Here is a 21,055-nt window from a genome sequence, read left to right on the forward strand (position 1 = left end):
CTAGAGCGGCATGGCTTTCTGAGCCTCGGTGACCTCGACAAAAGTGGAGCTCTTCTCCCCGAGAACTCCGCGGTCTGCGTCGAGCGGAATCGCCTCGACGAGCAAGCAGGGGAGCGTCTGCATCGCTGCATTCAGAATGCAAGTGTGCGAGAAATGACGAAGGCCGCCTGCATACGGACCCGGCCGCTCGTCTTCATCCGCCGCACCGCAGAAGGCGTCAGCGGCGCCCGGGACAGGCTGCGCAACCGGGATGTCCTCGATGGCAATCACGTCTTGATCTGGGCAATCCAAATCCAGAGACACATGCAGGGAACACGTTTCCCACGACACTCGAGGTCGGCGATCCGCCTGCGAAGATTATATGCATATATATACATATATACATTATATATATATATATATATGTTTGAGTGTAGGCCTGTCTGTTTTGTTATGGCGGCACATAAAACGTGGCAGATTTCCCTTGGTGGAAAGTCCCTAACATAGATGTATCGCGGTCACAAATGCATTTCTGCATGTCCAAACGCCCGAGTCAAATGGGAAGGCACAGCCTGGTTCAGAATCACGTTCAAAGACCTGTCTACAGGCATTCGTGGCGAATGAAGCCTTTGCCTTCCTCGATTCGTACGGGAGGGTAAAACGAGCGAACTGTATGAGATGAGGCAACCTTTAACCATTTATCTGCCGTGATCCTCCGTAGCAAATCGATCTGTTCCGAGGCGGCGTACACAGGAGACAGAGATCCAGGACGACGAAGTGGCAGAACCACGCGAGGCACAAAAACCACGGAGAAAAGGAGAGAAGCAGTCAGACGCAATTTCTGTGAAAAAGTGTGTTGTTGCGGCAGAACTTCCCCGCAGAGCCGCTGTCTTCACAGCTGCCTCAATCTTCTCTCACCTCGATCTGCTGCACGCAAGGCACCGTGCAAGGCCGACTGCTGAAAGAAGCCTTGACCCGTTGCGAGTGAAATTCGAAGCCTCACGAACGCCCACGCCGCGATGGTTTGCGCCTGCATTTTCCACGCATGCAACAATAGGAGAGCAAAATCCACCTCTCCCTAAGAGGAAGGCTTGTTTCAATCGAGCCAACCCTCCCCAGCAAAAAACAGCATAAAAAGGAACCTGTGGGTTTTGCCGCAATGTCCTGTCCAGCGTTGAAAGGCAAGCGCCACCTCTGCCACCGCCAAAGTTTCCGCGCATACGCCCAGCCTGCAGCGTAACGCAGAAGAAAGCTTTTTTCGGCAGTTCCCAGCATCGAGGCGAGGCCCAATTAAGGAAGCCGAGACTTCCAAATCACGGCCACGCGCGCGCAGCCTTTCTTACCTCCGCATCACGCAACTCGCCCGTGAACGTCACAACTGGGAAGACACATCGGCCACGGGCTGCCTCTTCCTGCATCCAGAAACCACCGCATCAGAGATCGGGAAAGCGTGTCTACGAGGCGCGCGAGCGCGTTTTGAGCCTTCATGCGCGTGTGTCAAATATGCGCTGGACACCACTATCCGTTACGCACTTAACATGGTCAAGAAAAGCGCCGGCTTATTCGACACCGCAGCTGAACAGTCGCGGAAATGCCCCTTTGCACAGGAACGAGGACGTGGCCGCATATCCAAATCCGAAACCCTCCACGCCTCTCGTGGCGCTTTGCGTCGCACGCGTTGCTCTCCGGTGGCTCCTGCGCCGACCCGCAGGACACGGAAAGTGTGAGGCGGCGTCACACTCCGCCACCGCGCACGACCTGAGAGCATGTTCGAACCTTGTCGGTTACGTGGCGAGCCCCTGCAAGAGAGAGTCGCTTTCGCCAGAGAAGGAAGTGTGTCTACAAGTCTTTGCCGTCTTGCCGGAAACAAGGCCTCCGCCTCGAGACAGAGGAAAGAGACAAGGCCTACCTCTCCACTTAGAGCTGCTCTCACAGCGACCCAGGGAAGACACTTCGGATTGAAGATCCGCGGCGGAAGAGGAAACGGGGTGTACAAACACTGCTCGATCAAGGCCACAGCTTGTTCAAGCAGCTCTGGAGGGAACGCTCGTCGCAGGAGTGGCGATGATCCTCCCTCCGCTTCGTCACTCCAGCAGAAGCTGGGCTCTGCGGCGTCCCCGAGCTTTGGTGAGGCTTCCTTCTTCGCGTTCGTCTCCCAGAAATTTCCCTGGTGCGTCAACCTCGCGTGTGCGACCCTCGGAGGCCGCGCGGACCGAGACGCGCTTGTTGTCGCAAGGTGGGCCGACGATGCAGACGATGCAGACGACTCCGTCGAAGCAGGCACAGAGGCTTCCAAGTCTTCCAAGAATCCCCGCCGTTCGGTGCGCTCGCAGCTCGAGCCATTCATCTCCGAATCCGACACAGCGCCGTCCAGAAGCCCCGGAGACGCTACCCTGTCGAGTTCTCTCGCGGGACCTGCCGCTCCCGGCCCCAGAGAGGCTTCGGCCGCGAGCGGAGCTGAGCTGCAGTCGACGCTGGCCTCAGTGGACACGCCCCGGAGGCCGTCAGAGTCGCCCGACGGCGGCTCGCGAACGAGGAGCGGCGCCGCAGAAATGCGGAGAAGGGGAAGCAGCCTATCCAGGAAGAAGAACGGCCGGACGCAGCACGCGCATTTGGGTGCTAGCGAGCCTGGAGACGAAAGCGAGGAAGAACCTGTCTGCTGGACCTCGACCTCGGCGGAAGCGTCGGCAGACCCTCTCATATTATCCACTGTGACGTCTGGAAGTGAATGGTGGCCTTCTTTGTCACCTGGAAGAGACGCTTCCGAAGGATCGCTCGGCTCGGTTTCCGCCTCCCGCTGGCACTTTCCGACTGGCGCTCGCGACGGCGAGAAGGCAGAAGATGCCACGGACTGTACCGCATCGAGAGAGACGAGACAGGAGACAGGCGGCTCCGGAGGACACTCAGACGCCTGCAGGGAGGACTTCGGAACCGGTAGGCTCTGTGGCATTCGGGCGAGACGCGCCAGGCCTGGACGATGGCAACAGCGCTCTTCCTGCTGAGAGCTAGGAGGCTTACCCTCATTCGCGCCGGTCGCCCCGTATTCGGTTCTCCGCCGGCTTTCTTCCACCGCCGCCCAGCAGCTGATCTGCGAACCGGCAGCCCTGAAGGGTGCCGCACTCGCGTCCATCCACACAGGCAGGAAATCAAGAGTTTCCTCGCGGTCGGTCAGTTGCGCCGGGCACGGCAGGTCTTGGCTGAGCAGCCAGGCCGCTTCTGCCGCTTCGGCCACTGACTCGAGGTCTCTCGGGTTCCCCACACTCCGATTCGAAAGGAACAAGGCGCCCAGAAGGGGTAACCGAACGCACGCTGGTCCCTCTGGTGACGCAAACGATTCGCTTAAAGAGGCTGCCTTTTCCGTGGAGGCAGATGCTTCTTTCCCGACGTCAAACGAAACTTGCTCAGACTTCGTCCAACCCGGGTAGGCCCCACTGAGTGCGTCGGTGACGGCAGCGCTGCCGGCGAGCGCGTCCTTCGGGGAAACGCGCAAAGATGAAGTTTGAGTCTCTGCGGAGCTCTCGCAGAGGCGACTCTCTTCTTCTGCGGAGCCGCCGCACCTGTCCGGACAGGGGCAGAGACATCCGGAGAAGCCCTGGGCAGCGAGAAGAGAAAGCACCTGGGATTTCAGAAGGCGAGCCATGAGGAATGTGGCCAAGAGGCAGAAGGTCCGACAGAGACAAGTCTGGAGGTTTAGGAGACGCCGAGAGGTCGAACAGAGTGGGAGAGGTTGCGAGCTGAAGAGTCCAAACCTGCGAAACACAAAGCGCGGCGCAAGGCGTCCCAACCGTGGAGAGGAAAACGCGTGACGAGAGACGGCGCCGCCACGAAAAGGACCAAGCAGTGTTTTCCAAGAGGCAGTACACAGCACCACGCACAACTTTCTCTAATCGCAGCTCAAAATGACGCAGACACTAGCAGGCCCCGGGGCACGAGCTACAGCGAAGGGAGAGTCGGCAGCGGTAGAGAAAAAAGCGCAGCTTGATCAGGGCCATCGGGGAGCGGAAGAGGAACCTATGCAAACGACAACGCTTCACCTGAGCAAAGCCCAGAGTCCCGCAACGGATTGCGAACAGGACGGCAGACTTGGCACCCTCAGAGCTACCGGCGAATCATCCCAAAGTCGACACGGAGCGTAAGATGCAACGAACGCAAAAGGTTCAGTGGCTGAAGCCGGCACACAGACACGCGCTTACTGCATTTCGAGGCTTGCAAATTGGCTTCTGAGATTCTCCAAAAGATGAAGCGTTTCCTCGAAGACTTCGCCTTCGTTTTCCAGTCGCTCTCCGTGACCCCTTGGCGAGCTGTCACCTGCTTGAGTCTCTGGCGCCTGGCTGAGCGTCGAACTCTCCTCTGGACCCAGCGCCTTCCCGTCACTGTCCACAAAACCTTCAGGAGTCTCGCCCGAGTTCCCTCTCTCTCTTTTCTCGCCGTCGAGTGTGTGTCTCTGTGCCTGATCTCTCCATCCGCCAGGTGGAGGAAAGAAAGGCGCCGCTCGTCGGAGGCGCTTGACGTGCGACACATCTCGGCAGAAGCCCAGAAAAGAGAGGAGAGCAGTGGCGACGGCCAGCCGGCCCTGCAGACACAGACGGTCAAGAGCAGAGACACCAAATGGCGCAAAGAAGAAGAAGCAAGCGGAGCCTCCCTCAAGCGAAGCAGTCAGGCAGTCAGAGCCAGCCTGCTGACGCGAGAGAAGAATAAAGCACAGAAAAGGGCGGGACAGGCACAGCAATCGAAAAGAACAGAACAAAGCGACGAAGGACGAGAAGCGTTTCAAAACGATCCAGGAAGGAACGGCAGAGAATCGAGAAGCGCCGAACCTCGACACCTCGGCCACACTCATGCAGAGAGAGTTGCACCCGACACAGAACAGCGCGCAAGGCCTCCCACGCCACCTGGCGACCCCAGTTCTGAGAATGCGAACGGCCGCTAAACTGAGTCGCAGCCCAAACAGTCAAACGCTGAAACTGGCTCGTCACTCCCTCCACAACAGGCACCGAACCGGCGTCAGAACTGCAGCCTAGCTTTTTTTCAGCACGATGTGTGTCCCTTCGAAGCGCACCTTGATAAAGGCGTGGAGCAGCGGCTGCGGCTTTCCACCGGTGCTGCTCCTCCCTTCCGCCAGAAACTGTTCTTCCCGTCTCCTGAGCGCCTGAAGGTTCTCGAGCGCGAAGCCCCAGTTCGCCTCGGCCTCTCGAACTGCCTGTCTCGCCTTCGCCACGGCCTCCGCGAAGCAGTCCGTTCCAGGCGTGCTCGCCACTCCGCGTCCAGGCCGCCCTGCGCCCGCTGAAGAGTCGGAAGGCCTGCCAGCGACGGACCAGAAGCCTCCTTGGGGGGCTTCCACGGCCTCGGCGGCAGATGCATGCACGTCGCCTGCGGCGCCACGCGCTTCGCCTCGGCTACCCGCAGGGCGGTTGCGGTCTCCCGAGGATAAACTGAGTGGATTCGCTGGACGCGGAGATCCCTGCGAGTCTGTTTCCTCCGCGACACCCGTCTCGCGTGCGGATCCCAGAGAGCAGGTTTGCTGCCCAGCGTTCCGAGCAAGGACAGCCTCCGCACGAAGGCTCCCGGCCACGGCAGTCAGCCAATTGAACGTCTCAGGCGTCATGGCAACGGCGGCGCATGCGCCGAAACAGATGGCGGCGACGGCCGGGAAACCGGCAACGCCCGCATACACGGCCGTCTTGTAGAGAGGTCTCCGAGAGAACGGTCCGCCGGCGCGTGCGCGGAACTCAAACTGTGGGGGGGGAACGGGGCGCAGATGTGACGGCGGTTCACCGACTTCGCCGGCGGGACAAGACGTCTGGGGATCTGCCTTTCCTGCTGTGGAGACGCCGAGGCGACTCTCCGGTGCAACCTGCGAAGCGTTCGGATCCGACTGGCGTTCCAACCGAGCTCGCTGCGTTTGCCGCCTTGATGAAGCAGTGGATGAAGCCGAAAAGCCTGCCAGGCCGTACGCGTGAAGGACTTCTTCCAGGAAGCTCTCAAGACCCGCTCGGAAGGCATCGATCCAGGCAAAATGCGACTCCCACGAATGCCTGAAAGCTTCCAGTGCTGCCGGCGCAGTCGCTTCGCCTCGGACAGCCGCCGCGGTGTCGCGCATCTGGGCTGCATCGCCGCCTTTGCTCTGTGGACGCGGCAAAGAACTGGGAAATGCTGCAGCGCCGCCAGCGTCACCTGTCCGCCTCTCCCTCAGAAACCTCCGCAGCAGAGTGAGAGCGATCCCAGGGAGCGAGCCCTGCACCGCGGGCTGGAAAAGATATTTGAGACTTACCAACCCATCCTCTTGTCGATCGAAAAAGACGGCCGCCCTCACGATGTGCCGACGATGCGAGGAAGACGTCACAGGTGAAAAGGCAGCGACAGGTGAAAAGGCAGCGACAGGTGAAGAGGCAGCGACAGGTGAAGAGGCAGCGACAGGTGAAGAGGCAGCGACAGGTGAAGAGGCTGAGGTCGTGTGGGACAAGGCAGGAGCAAACGGAACTGCGCCGGCACAGAGTAAGCATGCGAACGCTGTGGAAGGAGCCTGGCGGTGAGGTGACAAGACAGCGAGGCGACTGAGGATCTCGGCCACGCGGGGAAGGAGAGATGGCCAATGCACTCGGAGGGACAGAAGGCAACGCCCTATCCACGCGCTGATGACTGGCTGCACAAACACCGCGCCCCACACGACAGAGAAGACAGAGGCAATCGAAGAACCACTACAAACGGCCCGTACGCTCAGACCAGAACGGAAAACCAAAGGACACCGGGGATCTCTCAACGCCACAGGAAAGTATCCTCAGTGTCGCGGTTTCCCAAATTTCCTAGTCTACCTTGGCGCGATGTGCTCCACCGGCTGTCTCGTGTGAGGGCTCGAGAGGCCCGCAGGCGCTTCTGGGGTTCAGTTGAGCGCCGGCGGCACCGAACCAAAACGCCCCGACCCCAGAAAAGCCATAGAAGGAATGGGCAACCTTGGACGGTTTGCAGGCCCCCTCAAGAGGCCTTATTTTTATCCACATCCGCGAGATAGATACATATGTAGATATACATATGTATATACGTATATATGTATATTTATGGCATGTCCGCACACGATCAGGAATTCCACAAGTTCCCCGCGTTGTCTCTCCGCGTTGCCTCTTCGCGTTGTCTCTCCGCGTCGCTGTCTGAGGCAAACTTCCCAAGTCTCGTCCGCCTGTCCAGCTGCAAGCATGCTTACCTGTAGGGCCTCTTCCTCGTCGTTCAGCAGCTCGGCGAACGTCTCCACCGTCCGTGAGACGAGGTCTTCGATCGCGAGTTTTTCGGCCTTTGCGGTTGCCCAGAGCATTGCTTCGTCCACGCCGCCTGCAGCGGTCTTTGCAGACGAAGCACTCGGCAGGTCCGTCTGGGACTTCGTCATCGCTTCGCCGCTTCCTAACAGAGGCTGGGTCGCGCCGTCCGCTCCGCCTCCGTCTCCCTCTCCGGCTTTCTTACTCTTCCCTTTGGTTCCCGGCGCAGGCGCCTCGCGGGTTTGCTTCTTCCGCGCTAGAGCTTCCAGCGCTCGCACAGGAAGAGGTGCGACCAGCCACGAGACAGCTTGTAGCGAAACCAGGAGAGCAAGAACTTGGACTCTCTTTGGAGACTGTGACGCTTTGCGTCCCAACTGGAGAAGAAGCTCCAAGGTCCTTTTCAAATCTTCTCGGCTCGAGGCGTGGTCTTCCGCCTCGTCGATTTCCGCGTCCGTCGCTCCACCCAGATAAGGTAGACTGCCCCGCAGGGGCTGTGTCGCTCCTGACCGTCCGGAGTGGCTGGGCACCTTGCACGTTCCCTCACGCTGTCCCAACGCCCGACTCAGCCTGGAGAGAGACTTTCCCGCACTCGACGCGCGTTGCACCTTCGGTCCCGAGACGCGCGTTTCTGGTCGGCCGTGTGATTTCTCGCCGGAACCGACGCCCCGCCTCCCATCCAGCCGGCGCGCGTCGTCGGCCGGCAAGAGACTGGGACAGCACACCGCACACTGACTTGTGAACGACCGCAGCGGGAGCGCTTGCGAGATCCAGTCCTGCTCACTCTCTTTTTCGCTTTCTTCTTCCAACGAGGAGGAAACGTCGGAGGACGACGACGGAGACTCGGAGCTGGCCACGCCCTGGGCCCTTGTCTCCGTGCCCGTCCCTCGCGCAGAACTCGCGCTCTTCCTCCACCCGTCTACCCAGCCTTGCGGCGTCGCCTCCTGTGCCGCGACCGCACGGCTCGCTCCAGGAACCTGCGCAAGTCCATAGGCAGACTCTGTTGATCCGGCAGGTGGAGCCAGCGTCGCCGCCGCTGGGGAGCTCGTGGGATGCGTGGCTGGTCCGATTCTCCCTGAGACAGAGACACTCGAGGTGGCCGCACTCCCCCCCTGCGAGGTCGCACTCGTCGAATGCATGTCTTTTCGTCTCGGCGGAGAAGGTTCATCATCGCTGAGCTCACCTTCCTCCTTTTCCTCCCCTTCTTCCTCACTGCTGCTCTCTGCCTTCTTTGCACCCACTCGCGCCTTCGTTTCACACTTTGTCGAGGCCTCTTGTGAATCCGGCCTCTTCCTCTCCGCCTGCGACGTCGCGCTGGAGCCGTTGGAGACCGTCGCCCTCGCCTGGCCCGCCGACGGCGCATACTCTTTGTTCTCGCCGCTTTGCCCACGGGCCCCGCCGGGGGCGACGGGACCCGCTCCCGTGGCCGGAGAGGAAGAAGACCCGGTCAGGAGCGCAGCGCCCATCTGGCGTAGGTCCGCGAGAAGGCGCGCGCCTGTGAGGTGCTGCCCCAGAGCGGCCGCTCTCTGAGCAGCTTCGAACGGCGCAAAGTCCGCGCACGGCGTCTGGGCACCGCCCGCAGCTCTCCATTCCTCGACGCCGTTGGGAGCCGTCGACGACTGCCGAGAGGCCGACGGATTCGAACTCTCTGTGTCGCCATCCTCCTGGTTCCCTGACGGCGACGTGCTGCCGTCAGCACGACTTGCATCTTTTCCTGTTTTCTTAACTTTGACACTCCCCTGTTCCCATTCTTCTCTAGGCCGCTTCTTCGAGGCGTCTGGCTTCTCTGCTTCGCCGCCACAGAATCCTTTTCCGTTTCCAGCTTCTGCGTGAACTCCCACTGGCTCCGTCTCCACGTCGCTGTCTTGGCTCGCCTTTCTTGTGTGGAAGGACGCGTCGTCTTTGGTCCTCTGGAACTTGTCCCTGTGGAGCACCTCGCCCGTTCTCGTCCGGAAATGCTTCTTGGATACGCCTCGCGGATGTAGCCGCGGGGTGTCGTGCCGACAGCAAACAGCTGCGCCCTGGATGCGGCAACCACACGGCCTCGCGCCGGCGCGGAGAAGCGAACGTGAGGTCCTCGAAACCCGAGGCCGGTCCACGCGCTCAGGGAGACACCAGCCGAGAAGGGCGCTGAGCAACGCCAGGAAGGTGCAGACTGCGGGGGCGCCTTCAAGGGCCGCGACTCGAAGCCAGAGCCAGAGCTCTCGATGGCGAAGTTCGTTTCTTCCAGTTCCCCCGCCAAGCAAAGAGAGCGACGAATCGACCGCGTTCCGCATCTTCCGATCTTTCTGTTCAGAGGAGTTGAGGTCCCTGGATGGAGATCGGCCTTCTCTGCCCACACGCCTCGTTGCAAACAAGCTCGAGGAAGACGAAAGAGAGCCGGAAGAGTGGGATACAGACGAAGACTGAGAACCGCCAGCCGCTCGCTTCAAACCCGGCTTTCTGTCGACCGTCTGGGGCACGCCCGCAGACCAGAAAGGCGCTAAGAGCTGAGGGGATGCTGAATACCACGAGAAATGCCGGAGCGGGGGACAGGGACGAACGCAGCCGGAATGCACGAGGTCGAGAAGGCAGCGAAGAGCAGTGGTGGCTAGGAAGCCCTTCGATACTGCTTGCGTCTCGTGATCCCCGCATGGGCCTCCCGGAATCCCTGGCCCCCCCGTGCCCACGCAGCAGCAGCTTTCCAGGACGCGCTTCAGACAGTGTAGCTGCGAAAGAAACGCAGGAGTCGCCACGCAGCGAATCGATGTGTGAGGTGTACCTGGAGGTGAGCTGCCAGGTGCGTCTCTCCAAGATACGAGACAGAAAAAAGTAAAAACCACAGAACCAGCCAGCAGGAGGCGGTACGGTCTCCCGCTTGGCTTTGGAGCCTCTCGCTTCTCGCCAGCAGTCGCAGGTTCTTCGCTGTGCATCTGTTCGCTGTGCTGAGTTTCTTCCATTTCGCCGTCCCACATCGCATCCACCCCTGCCTCGGTCTTTCTCCCATGCGTGCCGGAAACAAGCGGTGGCACCACGACTCTCTCAAAGATGTTCTGAGCGAGACACACCGATCCCGAGATGCCTCCCTCCTTTCGGAGGATTTCGCGTCACACGCATTGAGTAGTCTGCAACATTTCCACTCTAGCGTCCGGCTAGGTGCGAACTCGCCGTTTCTCGTTCCCATGAAAATGTGCCGTTCTGCGCGCCAGCTCACACCGAGAGGCTCTATGCGACGGAGCTCCACCCGAGCCGGCGTACGAAAACGAAGCAGGTAACGGGTTGCGCAGGTCCACACCGAGGCCGCGTGCGCACCCCTCAGCGTCTCCCGCGCTGCGTGGCCAAGCACATTAACGGACTCGGATCGGTCGAAAACGTTGCTAGCAGTCACCTGTCACGTGCTTACTTGAAGAGGCACCAGAAGGTCGCCGTGGTTTAGCGTTAGGAAGTTTGCGGCTTCCAGAGAAGCGCATGCAGTGTCCTTTAGAGCCTGCCGGACGATTTGACTCGGCAGGTCTGACAACGCGACTGGCGTGCTGAGTGCGCCGCTCTCGCGTTCACGCATCGCTCCGCTCCCTCCGCACAGCTCTGAGGACGCTGGAGATGGAGCTGGAGAGTGGCCCGGTGGCGCGGCTGCTGCCGGCTCGGTGCGTCGACGCACGATCGGCGGACATAACGGAGAAAGAGCAGTTTCGCGAAGGCGGTCGATGAGCCGCCAAAGAAACCGCAAAGCCCAGACAGCAATATCCTGAAGGACGCAGACGCAACCACACAGGTACTACCGTTGGAAACGGAGCATGGGACTCTCTATTTGCCATCCGGTGGTTATCGCTCGCTCTCCTCGCATTCGCCTTCACAGACCAGATCAAGCCGTGACAGCCGAAGCCCCTGGAGGTAGTTAAGGACGGATCGCGCCCTCGTAACGTCCGTCCACCGGAACTACCTAGATCGCATAGGCGAAACGAAAAGACACAGAACGTGTCACAGCAAAACGAGTAGCGATTGAGGCAGCCTTGCGAGGATATGGAGAAGCCTTCACGCCTGGAGCAAGAGCAGGTTCGCCGAGCCAGGAGAGACGGCTCCAGCGTACGCTCGGCTAATGTCGTTGCACGGCCCTCAAGACGCCTTCAATGGATCCTGTCGCCTCATCAAAACTTGCCGTCAGGACGCCTCGAGTCACTCGGCACCTCGCTAAGGGGTGTTTCAGCCTGAAGCCCAACCAATGTGGCGGGCCCCGGGGATGGCGTCCGCGCTGCCGCGCAAGTGTTTGGAGGGCAAAACGCCGAGAGGGGATAATCGCGCTAAGATCTGTGTACGTACGAAGGCACACAAAATAACCCGTGAATGCGAGGGGCCTTCCTGAGTGCACTATCTGTGGTGTCATCAAGAAGTGATATTTGGACGCAACGCCTCTTGCGCCTCTTTAAAATAAGACAACAAATGGACTCGGACGAATCTCCCCTCTCCCCTCGCCTCACAGGTTGCAGCGGCGATGTGTTCGCCAAAAGGACAGCCAAGCTGGACGCCCTCTGGAGACAAGCCGGCAGGTCTGGCTGCCCTCTGCAGCTCGCGCGCCCGACGAATCTGGTGGGTTCATCCCCTGGGACGGGAGCGTTCGAAGCTCCATCCGTGGGGTTTCCTCTGTCTCTCCCTTCTTCTTTTTCGTTCTGTTTGCTCCCCTCGTTGCCTTTCAGATGTGCGTCAGCCTGCCCTCGTCGCGCGTGCTCTGCGTCGAGTGTGTCTCCTGTCTCGCGCTTCTGAATCCCCCACACATAGGCACAGACCCTCTCCAGAATTCGGATCGCGGGATCGCCGCCGAGGAAAGGCAAGAGAGCTCCGAGCGCCTCGATCGCGAGCGCAGCCGTTTCCGGGGCACTCGCGGCAACCAGCAGGGGACTTAGATCTCTGTGTTCCGGGAAAAGCGAGAGCCTGTCTCTCCAGCGCGCCAGGTGCGCCTCCATCGGCACGCCTCCCTTCGGTCGCTCCTCCGCCGTTTCGTCTTCGGCGATTTCGGTCCATTCGAAGCAGCCAGTGCGCCCTGAGGAATCTCCCACAGCTGCCGCGGCGCCCCAGAGAGACGCCAACGTGTTCAGGATCGCCTCCGTGAGCGGAGCATCCTGGGCAATGACCGGAGCGGCGCCGTGGGCGATGAGTTGCAGCGTCATGTCTCGAGTTCTGCCTTCCAGTTGCTGCTGGAGCAGGCACAGGAACTGGCGACGGACAGTCTCTGCGGCGACTGCTTGCGAGGGGAGAAGCAGATACGGGAAGAAGTGCCGGTTTCTCCACAGCTGCAGATACGCAGCAGACCGGACGACTGGATGTGTTGTGCACGCAAACATTTCCATCAAGAGCGCGAGGCACTGGCCGACAAGGGAACCCCCGATCAGGCACGTGGCCGACACATGGGCGCCTGTCTCTTCCGCCTCGGCTTCCGCAGCCGCCAGCTGAGACGCAACCGCGTCGGTGGCGGACGGCGCGACTCCCTGCGGGCTCCCGTGAGCATCCGCCGCCCCCGCGCCTCCGTCGAGGTGCGCTGCAAACGCCGCCGCGGCCTCCTGCGCCTGCTGCTGCTGGAGTTTCTGCAGCAGCGCCACGTGCGCGTTCTGGGCGAGGGCGCGAGAGACGAGCGGCAAGCCGCCGTCTCGGTAGTGTGGGGGCGAGGCAGCGAAAAGCAGGTGGCCGAGGTCGGCAGCGCAGCTGCACAGCACTGCGAGGCGCGGGTGCGGCGCATGCAGCGTCTCTTTGATGTGTTGCATGAGGAACTGCTGCGGAGACTTCGCGGCCTCGGCTGCAGCCTCCGCGACGAAGTCCTCTTCGGCTTGCTGCTGACGCTGCACGGCCGCGGCCACTGCGGACGCCAGCTGGGGGCGCGGTTGGAAAGCGGCCCCTGCATGCGTGGAGGGGAAGCCTGTGGAAGCCGCAGCGGAGGAAAAAGAAAAATCTTGCGACGCCGCTGCGAAGGGGGAGATGGAGGGCGAGAGTGGCGCTGGAGAGGACGGCGCGCTGTCGAACGTCAGCCCGGACGAGGCCGCCTCTGGAGGGGAAGGGAATGCCATCCCGAGCATCGCCGCAAGACAGGGAGGGATTGCTCAGCTCGGTGCGTATTCACGCCCTTCCGCGGCGTCTTTTCTCGCGCTCTCTCTCCCGTTGCAGAGGCGGAGGCGAAGAGACGAAGTCCTGTGCTCCGAAAGCGGACGGAACGCGCGAGAGGGAAAGCGCAGCTTCCCGGGGTGATCAGTCTTTCGCAAAAGAAGCCTTCCAATCTTGGATTCCCATTCACGCGGATGGCCGCAGCAACTCGCCCTACAAGGCGTCTTCCAGCTGAGCAGCGTCTCCTTGAAACGATTACACTCTCGCTCAGGGGAGTCTTCGGAAGTTGCAGTCCAGCCCCTCGATCCGTCAAACAACCGCCGCCGAGAAAAAAGATCGCGGCCACAGCCTCTCAGGGACGGATGTCACAAAGACACGCCTGTGCCTTTTTTCGCCGGCGGCCTATTCGGGTCATGTCGAAAGCCTACAGCAAGGACCCAGATACGCCAGCAGCGGAAGACGGCCTGAGCGGGTGTCGGGCGGTGCGGCTTTTTACGCAGGACAGATGACAACAGGAAAAATCCACCTGTACGCAGCAAAGCTATCTCTCGGTTAGGTTTTCCGGAAGAAAACGCAGGCGTCCAAAGCTACGGAGCGTCACGGAAAACGCATGAGGAAAGGCAAGCCACGGCAGCTGCAAGTGTTACGAACCCGAACCGGCACTGTTTGGTCTCCATGGGGGGAAAATGTGCATTCAGAGTGAATGAGGAAGAAGTATCTACGTTGTGTACATGGGTAGTACCGGAACTCTTTGCTTGCTTCGTTTCCTTTCACCCATGCAGCATAAGTTGCAGATGAAACTTCAGAAGCGAAAGAAAAACTGTTTCCCTTTTTGTCTCCTGAAAGACCTGTCATGAACAAATCAACGAATTCGTGACAACCCTCCTCTCGTCATGAAACGTCTCGGTGAGCTTCGCTGTCGTGTCCCCGCACGAAAATGTGACACATACGGTCTTCATCCGCCGTACTCGGCTCAGTGTAGCAGCGTCCAAGGCACCATGTTGTGGATTATGGAATTTGACAGTGCCTCTGTCCAGCAGGAAATTCAGTTCCTTGTCTTGCAGAAGAGAACCGCCCAAGGTCAAACTCGCCCGCATGCAGAACGAAGGTAGCCGGCCAAAATGCATGCTGTGCGAATCGCATGCCTCATACGGAGGTTGCTAGTCGTCCCGCGACGGTGGCAAATAAAGTGGGAAATCTCTCGTGGACGAAATGCCGACGGATGCGCATATTCGCCTCTTTACAGGAGGCTTGGCCTTTCGCAAATAGCATCGTCGTTGCTCTGCCGTGTGGGAAAACCTGCAGCATTCTGCTCAGTGTCTTGGAGACTGGCCCGGGGGCTAGCTGTTTGCCTATTGAAGAGGAAACGAATCAGGCCGGTTTTTCCCAGCGCTACAATACAGCCTTGGGTGTAGAATTCTCACACACAGAGGTTAGAGAATCAGGTACCGGAGACGCAACGGGGCGGCGACAACCACACAGTCACTACAGACCCGTCGAGTGTCTACTTCAGCTTGTTATGTAGATTCAGCGGTGCGCCTGAGGCCTGCTCTACGTCCGGTCGACGTATCCTTCGCTGTCCAGCCGATGCATATATACACGAAGAGAGAGTGGCAGGAATCGAAACAAATACGTAGTTTTAGTGCATTATCGTTGGTACATACGAGAAGCACAGTGGACCTACACGTCTTGAGCACCCTAAGAAATAGTTCTGGCTGCAGACGGGGATTGATATAGGCAGGCACACGAACCGTACGGGCGACTACAGGCATGTAAATCGGATATCGGACAGCGCCAGGCGTCATCGCGTTTGTTACTGTTGCATCCAACGATGACCAAGATCCACTCGTCCGTCAAAGTTTTGTGACCACCATCGCCAGGACAGCCGGGGAGCCACTGGGAGTTATGGCCCCTACCGTGAAATAATGAAGCTGTTCCTCTAACCTTGTTGATCACTAAGATTTCGCGAAGGGGCTTTAAACTTTAGAGCGAAGCATATGGCAGAGTTACTGTCCTACAATACCGTACGAGAAAACTTCGCCAGTCTTCGTCCGGAATGATGATTCGGCCCAGGACTTTTCCATGTGCCATAATCTCTCGGCTGTGACTTCAAGTTCCCGGAGACGTTGCGAAGTTCAATAGCTTCGAGTGAAAGGCAAATCGAGATTGCTCTCGGGAGTTCGTTTGAGACGAATTGCACCATTGCCTATAGTACTGATCCTCGAAGCATAACAAATACAGGCCGCTGACTATGCAGTACACTGAATTTCTGTGGTAATCAGCGGGAGAGCGGGCGCAGCTACACACCTAGCCGCCGGCGACTGCATAGTCAGTTGACAAAAACACTCATATACAAAACTTGTGGGTAATTAAGCAGCATGCCCCCCCTCCCCCCCGCGCACCGAAAGGCAGCCCCTGCGTTACGCCAGCTTTGCCATGTGTGCGCTTTTGGAGCCGCCGCGAACGGTCGAGGCCCGCCCTTTGAGTCAGAAAAGTGTGTCTATGCCGCTCTAGCCTTTTGGCTTCTCGAATGCGCCAAGATGAGTGACAGCATTTCACCTGTTTACCTCCCCCCCCCCCCCCCCCCCCCGCAAAAATCGGTTGCCTCGAAAGTTTTTTTCAACAGCATTGACGACACTCGTTCCCTATTTCCCGTGACCTGTTTGGTAGTGTCAAAACCCGGCCGTCACCGACCGTTCAGCACGATGGTTCTGTGTTTCCCTGTCCAAGAGCGGCCTCTAGTCCTGGGTTTCAGCTGCTACGGTAGATGTGAGAGCCTGTTCTCCTGTTCCATCAAGCTTTTCGCCACCGATTTCACCGGAAGCACCGTCCAAAAAAACCCCGTTCTTCAGCAAATTGTTTGCGTCGGGAGCTCGCACGTTCCACCGGCCGGGCAACACCCGCAAGTACAGAGCCTTGAAACCGTCATAGCCGCCGAGAAAAAGAGCCCCACCCAGGGCAACCCAGATCACGCGGATTTTCAAGCCGCGGAACAGCGCCGCGTAGCCTTCTCGCTGCAAGATTGTCGAAAAGCAGTCGAAATACCCTCGATACTGCAGAGAGAAACGCACACCAAGATGTGGGAGAAAGCATGAACAGCGGTAAATAGGCAAAAACCCACGGTCATACACCAGGCGCACCAGCACACACATCGACACAAAGCATCCAGGTGGTACCTACGCTCACCAGTAGCCCACGACTTGTATCTACACGGGACGCTCCAAAACGCGTCGACAGTCCAGGTGGACAGGCTACCATTTCCAGCCCTGGGACTCCACGAAGTGCGCGCGTTACCCTTGAAAAACTCTCAGATGGGCGACGCTGAATGCTCCGTGGTTCTCTGTTACTGAATGGGGGTATGGACACAGGGAAACCACGGTTCCGCTGCAAAAGAAAATGCGCGAGTGTCCTCTCAAAAAAGGCGAGACACGCGGCGAGGCTGCTGGCTCTCACCTGGTACCGGCCCTCCTGCTGAGTCATGAGGCGCGTCTTCACGACATCCAGAGGCGTCGTAGCAACAGCGGCTCCAGCTCCTGAAATACCGAACAGGACCAGGAAAAGCTCCTCCATCCGAACTCCCCGCGCACACTCAGTCCCGAACTCTGCTCTCTCCAGCTTTCCGACTGTAGGCTGCGGATTCAAAGCCGAGGTTCAGTCCTGTTTTTCTCCGGCATGCCAAAGAAACCAGCAAACGCTGCAGGTCCTGACACGCGGGCCAGCGCGTTTTCGCCCATCCCCTCCCGAAAAAGGACTGAAAGCGTGCAGCCCCTCCACGTGCACAACGAAGAACAAGCGCTGGCGAAGCGTCGACAGCAAACGTGCACTTGACAGACACATAAATTCCGCTCGTCGGGGCCGTCTTCCCGTCTGCGCATCGTCTCGCGTGCGAAAGAGAGTGTATCACGTGCTTCCCCCCTTCGACAACTGTCGAGTCCAGGGTGGGCGCTCACTGGACTCGTGGGCATCACACTTACCAGCCAGGAAGCCCGCCAAGCCTGACGAGAACGACGTCAAGGCAGCGCTCTCGGAAACCCCTGAACGAAGCAATCACGCAGTTTCGACACAGGCCGCGGGGAAGTTATCTGTGCACTGCTGCTCCAAAGTGTAAATATGGTTCGCCCTCAACCCCTCGAACTGTTTTGCAGAACTCAACTTCTGCAACGACCTGGAGACGTGGCTCTTGTTCTCTGCATCGTTTCACCGCAGGATGATGTGGCAACAGGTTTGTTTTCGTCTGACTGGGTACACGCGATCGAAGTGCCATCTTTGCCTTTTCGGCGATGCATGCTTGCATCATTTGGTCAGTTCACGAGAAACTCTGGCTGAAGCGGCACATACGCAGCCACGAACTACGCCCATATACACTTCCACACACATGTCGACGGCCTCCGCCGAAAATCGCTAACGACGCCGCTACGAACAAAGCACAGTTAACGGGAAAAGCGCCTTCCTGCCTCAGGCTCTCGCTTTCTTTCTGCATCCGCTCTGCAGGCAAGGTTCACCACGGAGAAAGTGGTCACACATTCTCGTGGAGTGCGTCTTTTGTGTCAGCTCTGAAGAATGGATGCGTACCAGGAAACGAGCAGAAATACTTTTTCAGATGTTCCCACAGTCCCATTTCCACGCCGACAAAGGGCAGATCTCGAACAATGGTGGCGTTGAATCCGACAAAGAAGCCTCGCCAGCCGTCGCGTTGCCAAATCGCTTGAATTGCTTTTGTTGTCGTCGCATGCATCCCCAGCTGCATCTGCTGCTTGAGCATCTCAAAAGGGGTTCTGGAGAGTCCACACGCGAACACAAAGACGTGTCTCCAGGCAGCCGTCTCTGGGCCACCTCTGCCGACGGCCACGACGAATCCTGACTGGAAAGCCGGCAGGCCGCTAACCCCGCTCCGCTGTCCTGGATCTCTCGAGGGAGACCAGTGCCTCAAAAGCATCTGATTCTTCCTCGATGCCTCAAACGAGTACCTCTACGACAGCCAGCAAAGACGACGCTTGCACACAACTAGCCTATCGCGAAAGGGCCCTCAGTTGATGAAACAGTCCTTCTCGCCGGTCGGGGCTCCTCCTACAGCTATCCTTCGCTGTTTTCGACTGTCACAGTCTCGCCAGAAGACCAGCATCTCTCTTGCGGCCCGACGTCTCTCGACGGAAGGCTGAGCAGGAGGCTGACTCTGCGTGTGTCTGTTCTCGAAGCCGAATGGATCCGCTCCCGCGGAGAGAGAGCACAGAGACGCCAACTTGTGCAGAAGCTGTTTCCCGCCACCCGAAGAGGCCGGGTCCACAAAAACGTACCTCACACAACAGGATGCGAACTCCGCGAGTGTGCTGCAGACTCCGTAAGTCACAGCGGGACTGAGCTGCCGACCGGCTTCCTCTGCGCACGAAACGGGGCAACAAAAAAACGCGGCAGATGTACGGACGACCTGCACGAAAACCAGCCCCGACGAAACGCACGAGAGCCGAAGGACGAGCACCAGTTTTCGGGAGTGGGGCTAAACCCAAGTCCACGGACACGTGGGGGAGATGAGGATGGCTGGCCGGCATCAGCCACCTCTTCCATCATACACAGGTGGTCGAGCTTTTCGGCAACACACTCATACACGCCCGGCAGCCAAGTGCATACGAGACCTTTTGGAGTTGAATTCCACGACGGCTGAGACGACCCTTCCGACGTGCCTTCTCGTTCGTGTTCTGTTTCGCTCTCGCCATTTTTTTCGACTGTCTGGGCAACCGATTGGACTGAGCGTTCCGGAGAGTCCCTGTTCCCGAGGAGTGAAGACGTTTTCCTTTTCTCCACTCCGCTTCGCTGCTAAAACGGTGAGTGCCAGCTACGCCACCATCCCTTCCATTCTGCTCCCGCAACTGGGTCAAACCCCGAGTGTGGTCAGCGAACTGCCTAGAGGCGACCTGCAAAATTCTACGTGAAAACACATCGCCGCCGTTCTCCGTGCCGCCGCAAGCAACGCCCGATTCCGAGAAAGTCCTCAGAGTTCTACCGCTTTGCGATCTACAGCATCGCCTGCGGACTGCGGGACGGGCCAGTGACAACGCTTACGCTCGGCTAGGAATTGCTTCGAGCCTTCATAGGTGACGAAAAAAAGCGCAGAGGACGGAAATGCGCCAGCAGCAAGGGCGCCAAATCCTGGGTAGTAGCGTCGCGCGAAAGAGCCCAAAAACCCGAAGTGTTCCTTTCCTCCAATAAGGCCGGAGAGGGAAAAGCGTGTGGAAGGCTTTGGGCTCTCACGGCAGGGACTTCTGCCCTCAGCTCGAAGTCGGCCATTGTCCGCCAAGTTCGTCTCACTGCTCTTTACAAGGCCATTCAAGCCTGTCGCGTTCGACGCCACATCTAGCGCCGTGCGCATGCCCACACTGCTGCTGCTTAGCGCCCGAGCGGTGTTACGCGAGGACGACACAGAGTCAGGCCCTCTTGCGGAGCCGACACTGAAACTGTCCTTGCCTGTTTGACTGCGGGAACTTGACGCTGAGGCTCCTGAGTCTCGCTGATGAGAGCCAGGAAGAGACAGAGAAGACGACGAGAGGGCGTGACCCGGCCTCGCGGGCGACTCTGCCGCCACAGCTCCGGACCTCGCGAAGGATGTGGCCGCGCTCGCAGGAGTGTTACAAGGTCCAGAAGCTGGCGACGCGTGAGCCGACGCCCCAGCGCTAGCCCGTGAGGTGCGAGCTTCCGAAACAGCCCCCGCGGAAGCATGACCTGCGGTTGTGTTCGCAACGGCCGAAGAAGCCGTTTGCGGCAGAGCAGACGAAGCTGAAGAGGTCGTCTGCCGCCGACACGACGTCTCAGCCTGTTTCCGTGTCTTAAATACATCCAGCGGAAAGAGCACTGCGTCCACGAAAAGGCCAGTGCACCCTCCAGCCAGAAGGCTCGCCCCTACGTTCAAACACAAACAGGAAAGCCAAGGACTGTCAGAGTGCTGGCCAGTTTGAAGCCTCCGTTCTTCCTCTCCTCCCTTTCCTTCAGTTGGTGCTTCTCCGGGAATGCTACTTCAGATGAGTAGCGCATTCAAAAGCCACAAATCGCCGGGACGCCCTACACTAAAGGGTCCAGCGCGCACACCGCACTCCGCCGAACCTATCGCGGACTTTCCCCACACGAGACGGCGCCGTGACGGCCCGGAAGAAAATGCGCGGCACGTGGGAGCTTCGTGGCACACATCTTTGCAGTTCCGCCCAAGCACATTGGATTGCCACGACGCAGAGGCAGTTCGGACTATGCAGCTGTTGTCATTACCAACAGAAATTGCTCGATACACAGATTACTCGGTGCATAGGTCGACCGCGCGAAAAACAGTGCATCTCTACCGCACGCACCTACCTCGAGTGCATCGATGTACGGGAATCGGTATGCACGCAGAATATATCACAATTACGTAATTCGTGTTTCTGTTTACTTACATGCGGGGTTCGCTCCTAAATGGGAGGAGCCCTCCGATCACGCTGTGTGGTTCAGAGTCTCAAATGAACAATGCACGAAAAGAGCATCCCACGTAGCATGTCCCGCGACCCAAATATGCAAAGGCCGTTTGCAACTGCTCCAGTCGAAGAGTGGCCGCAACTCTCTTCGCCGGGCATCCCTCATCCTCAGGGGAGCTGCAGGTGCGTTTTCGCGAACTCGCCAGTGCCCACCCCAGCTTTTTTCATTTGCTTACAGAATTCCGATCCTGCTTGCGCCATTCGGACGTCAGTTGTGCAGCTACAGTCGGCAATCCGCTTGAGAAGTGAACAGGCGGCGAACCTGGCCCGCAG

General features: G+C 59.0%; 2 protein-coding genes across 2 annotated transcripts; both read right to left on the reverse strand.

Annotated features, from left to right (window-relative positions):
- NCLIV_017580 (conserved hypothetical protein) lies at positions 1–12,955 on the reverse strand (the record flags this gene model as incomplete). Its single annotated transcript, XM_003881950.1, has 9 exons — positions 1–278; positions 898–1,009; positions 1,323–1,391; positions 1,889–3,728; positions 4,173–4,552; positions 5,039–6,622; positions 7,178–9,931; positions 10,606–10,947; positions 11,678–12,955. The coding sequence occupies 9 exons, from the start codon at positions 12,953–12,955 to the stop codon at positions 1–3; spliced, it is 8,637 nt and encodes a 2,878-aa protein (XP_003881999.1).
- A 3,072-nt stretch (positions 12,956–16,027) lies between these two features.
- Positions 16,028–19,653, reverse strand: NCLIV_017590 (Mitochondrial carrier protein-like, related; the record flags this gene model as incomplete). Its single annotated transcript, XM_003881951.1, has 6 exons — positions 16,028–16,342; positions 16,743–16,822; positions 17,264–17,323; positions 17,862–18,064; positions 18,584–18,665; positions 19,347–19,653. 6 exons carry the CDS (start codon positions 19,651–19,653, stop codon positions 16,028–16,030), a joined length of 1,047 nt encoding a protein of 348 aa, XP_003882000.1.
- Positions 19,654–21,055: the final 1,402 nt, after the last annotated feature.

This window comes from Neospora caninum, chromosome VI, assembly GCF_000208865.1.
Source record: "Neospora caninum Liverpool complete genome, chromosome VI".
Classification (NCBI taxonomy): Eukaryota; Apicomplexa; class Conoidasida; order Eucoccidiorida; family Sarcocystidae; genus Neospora; species Neospora caninum.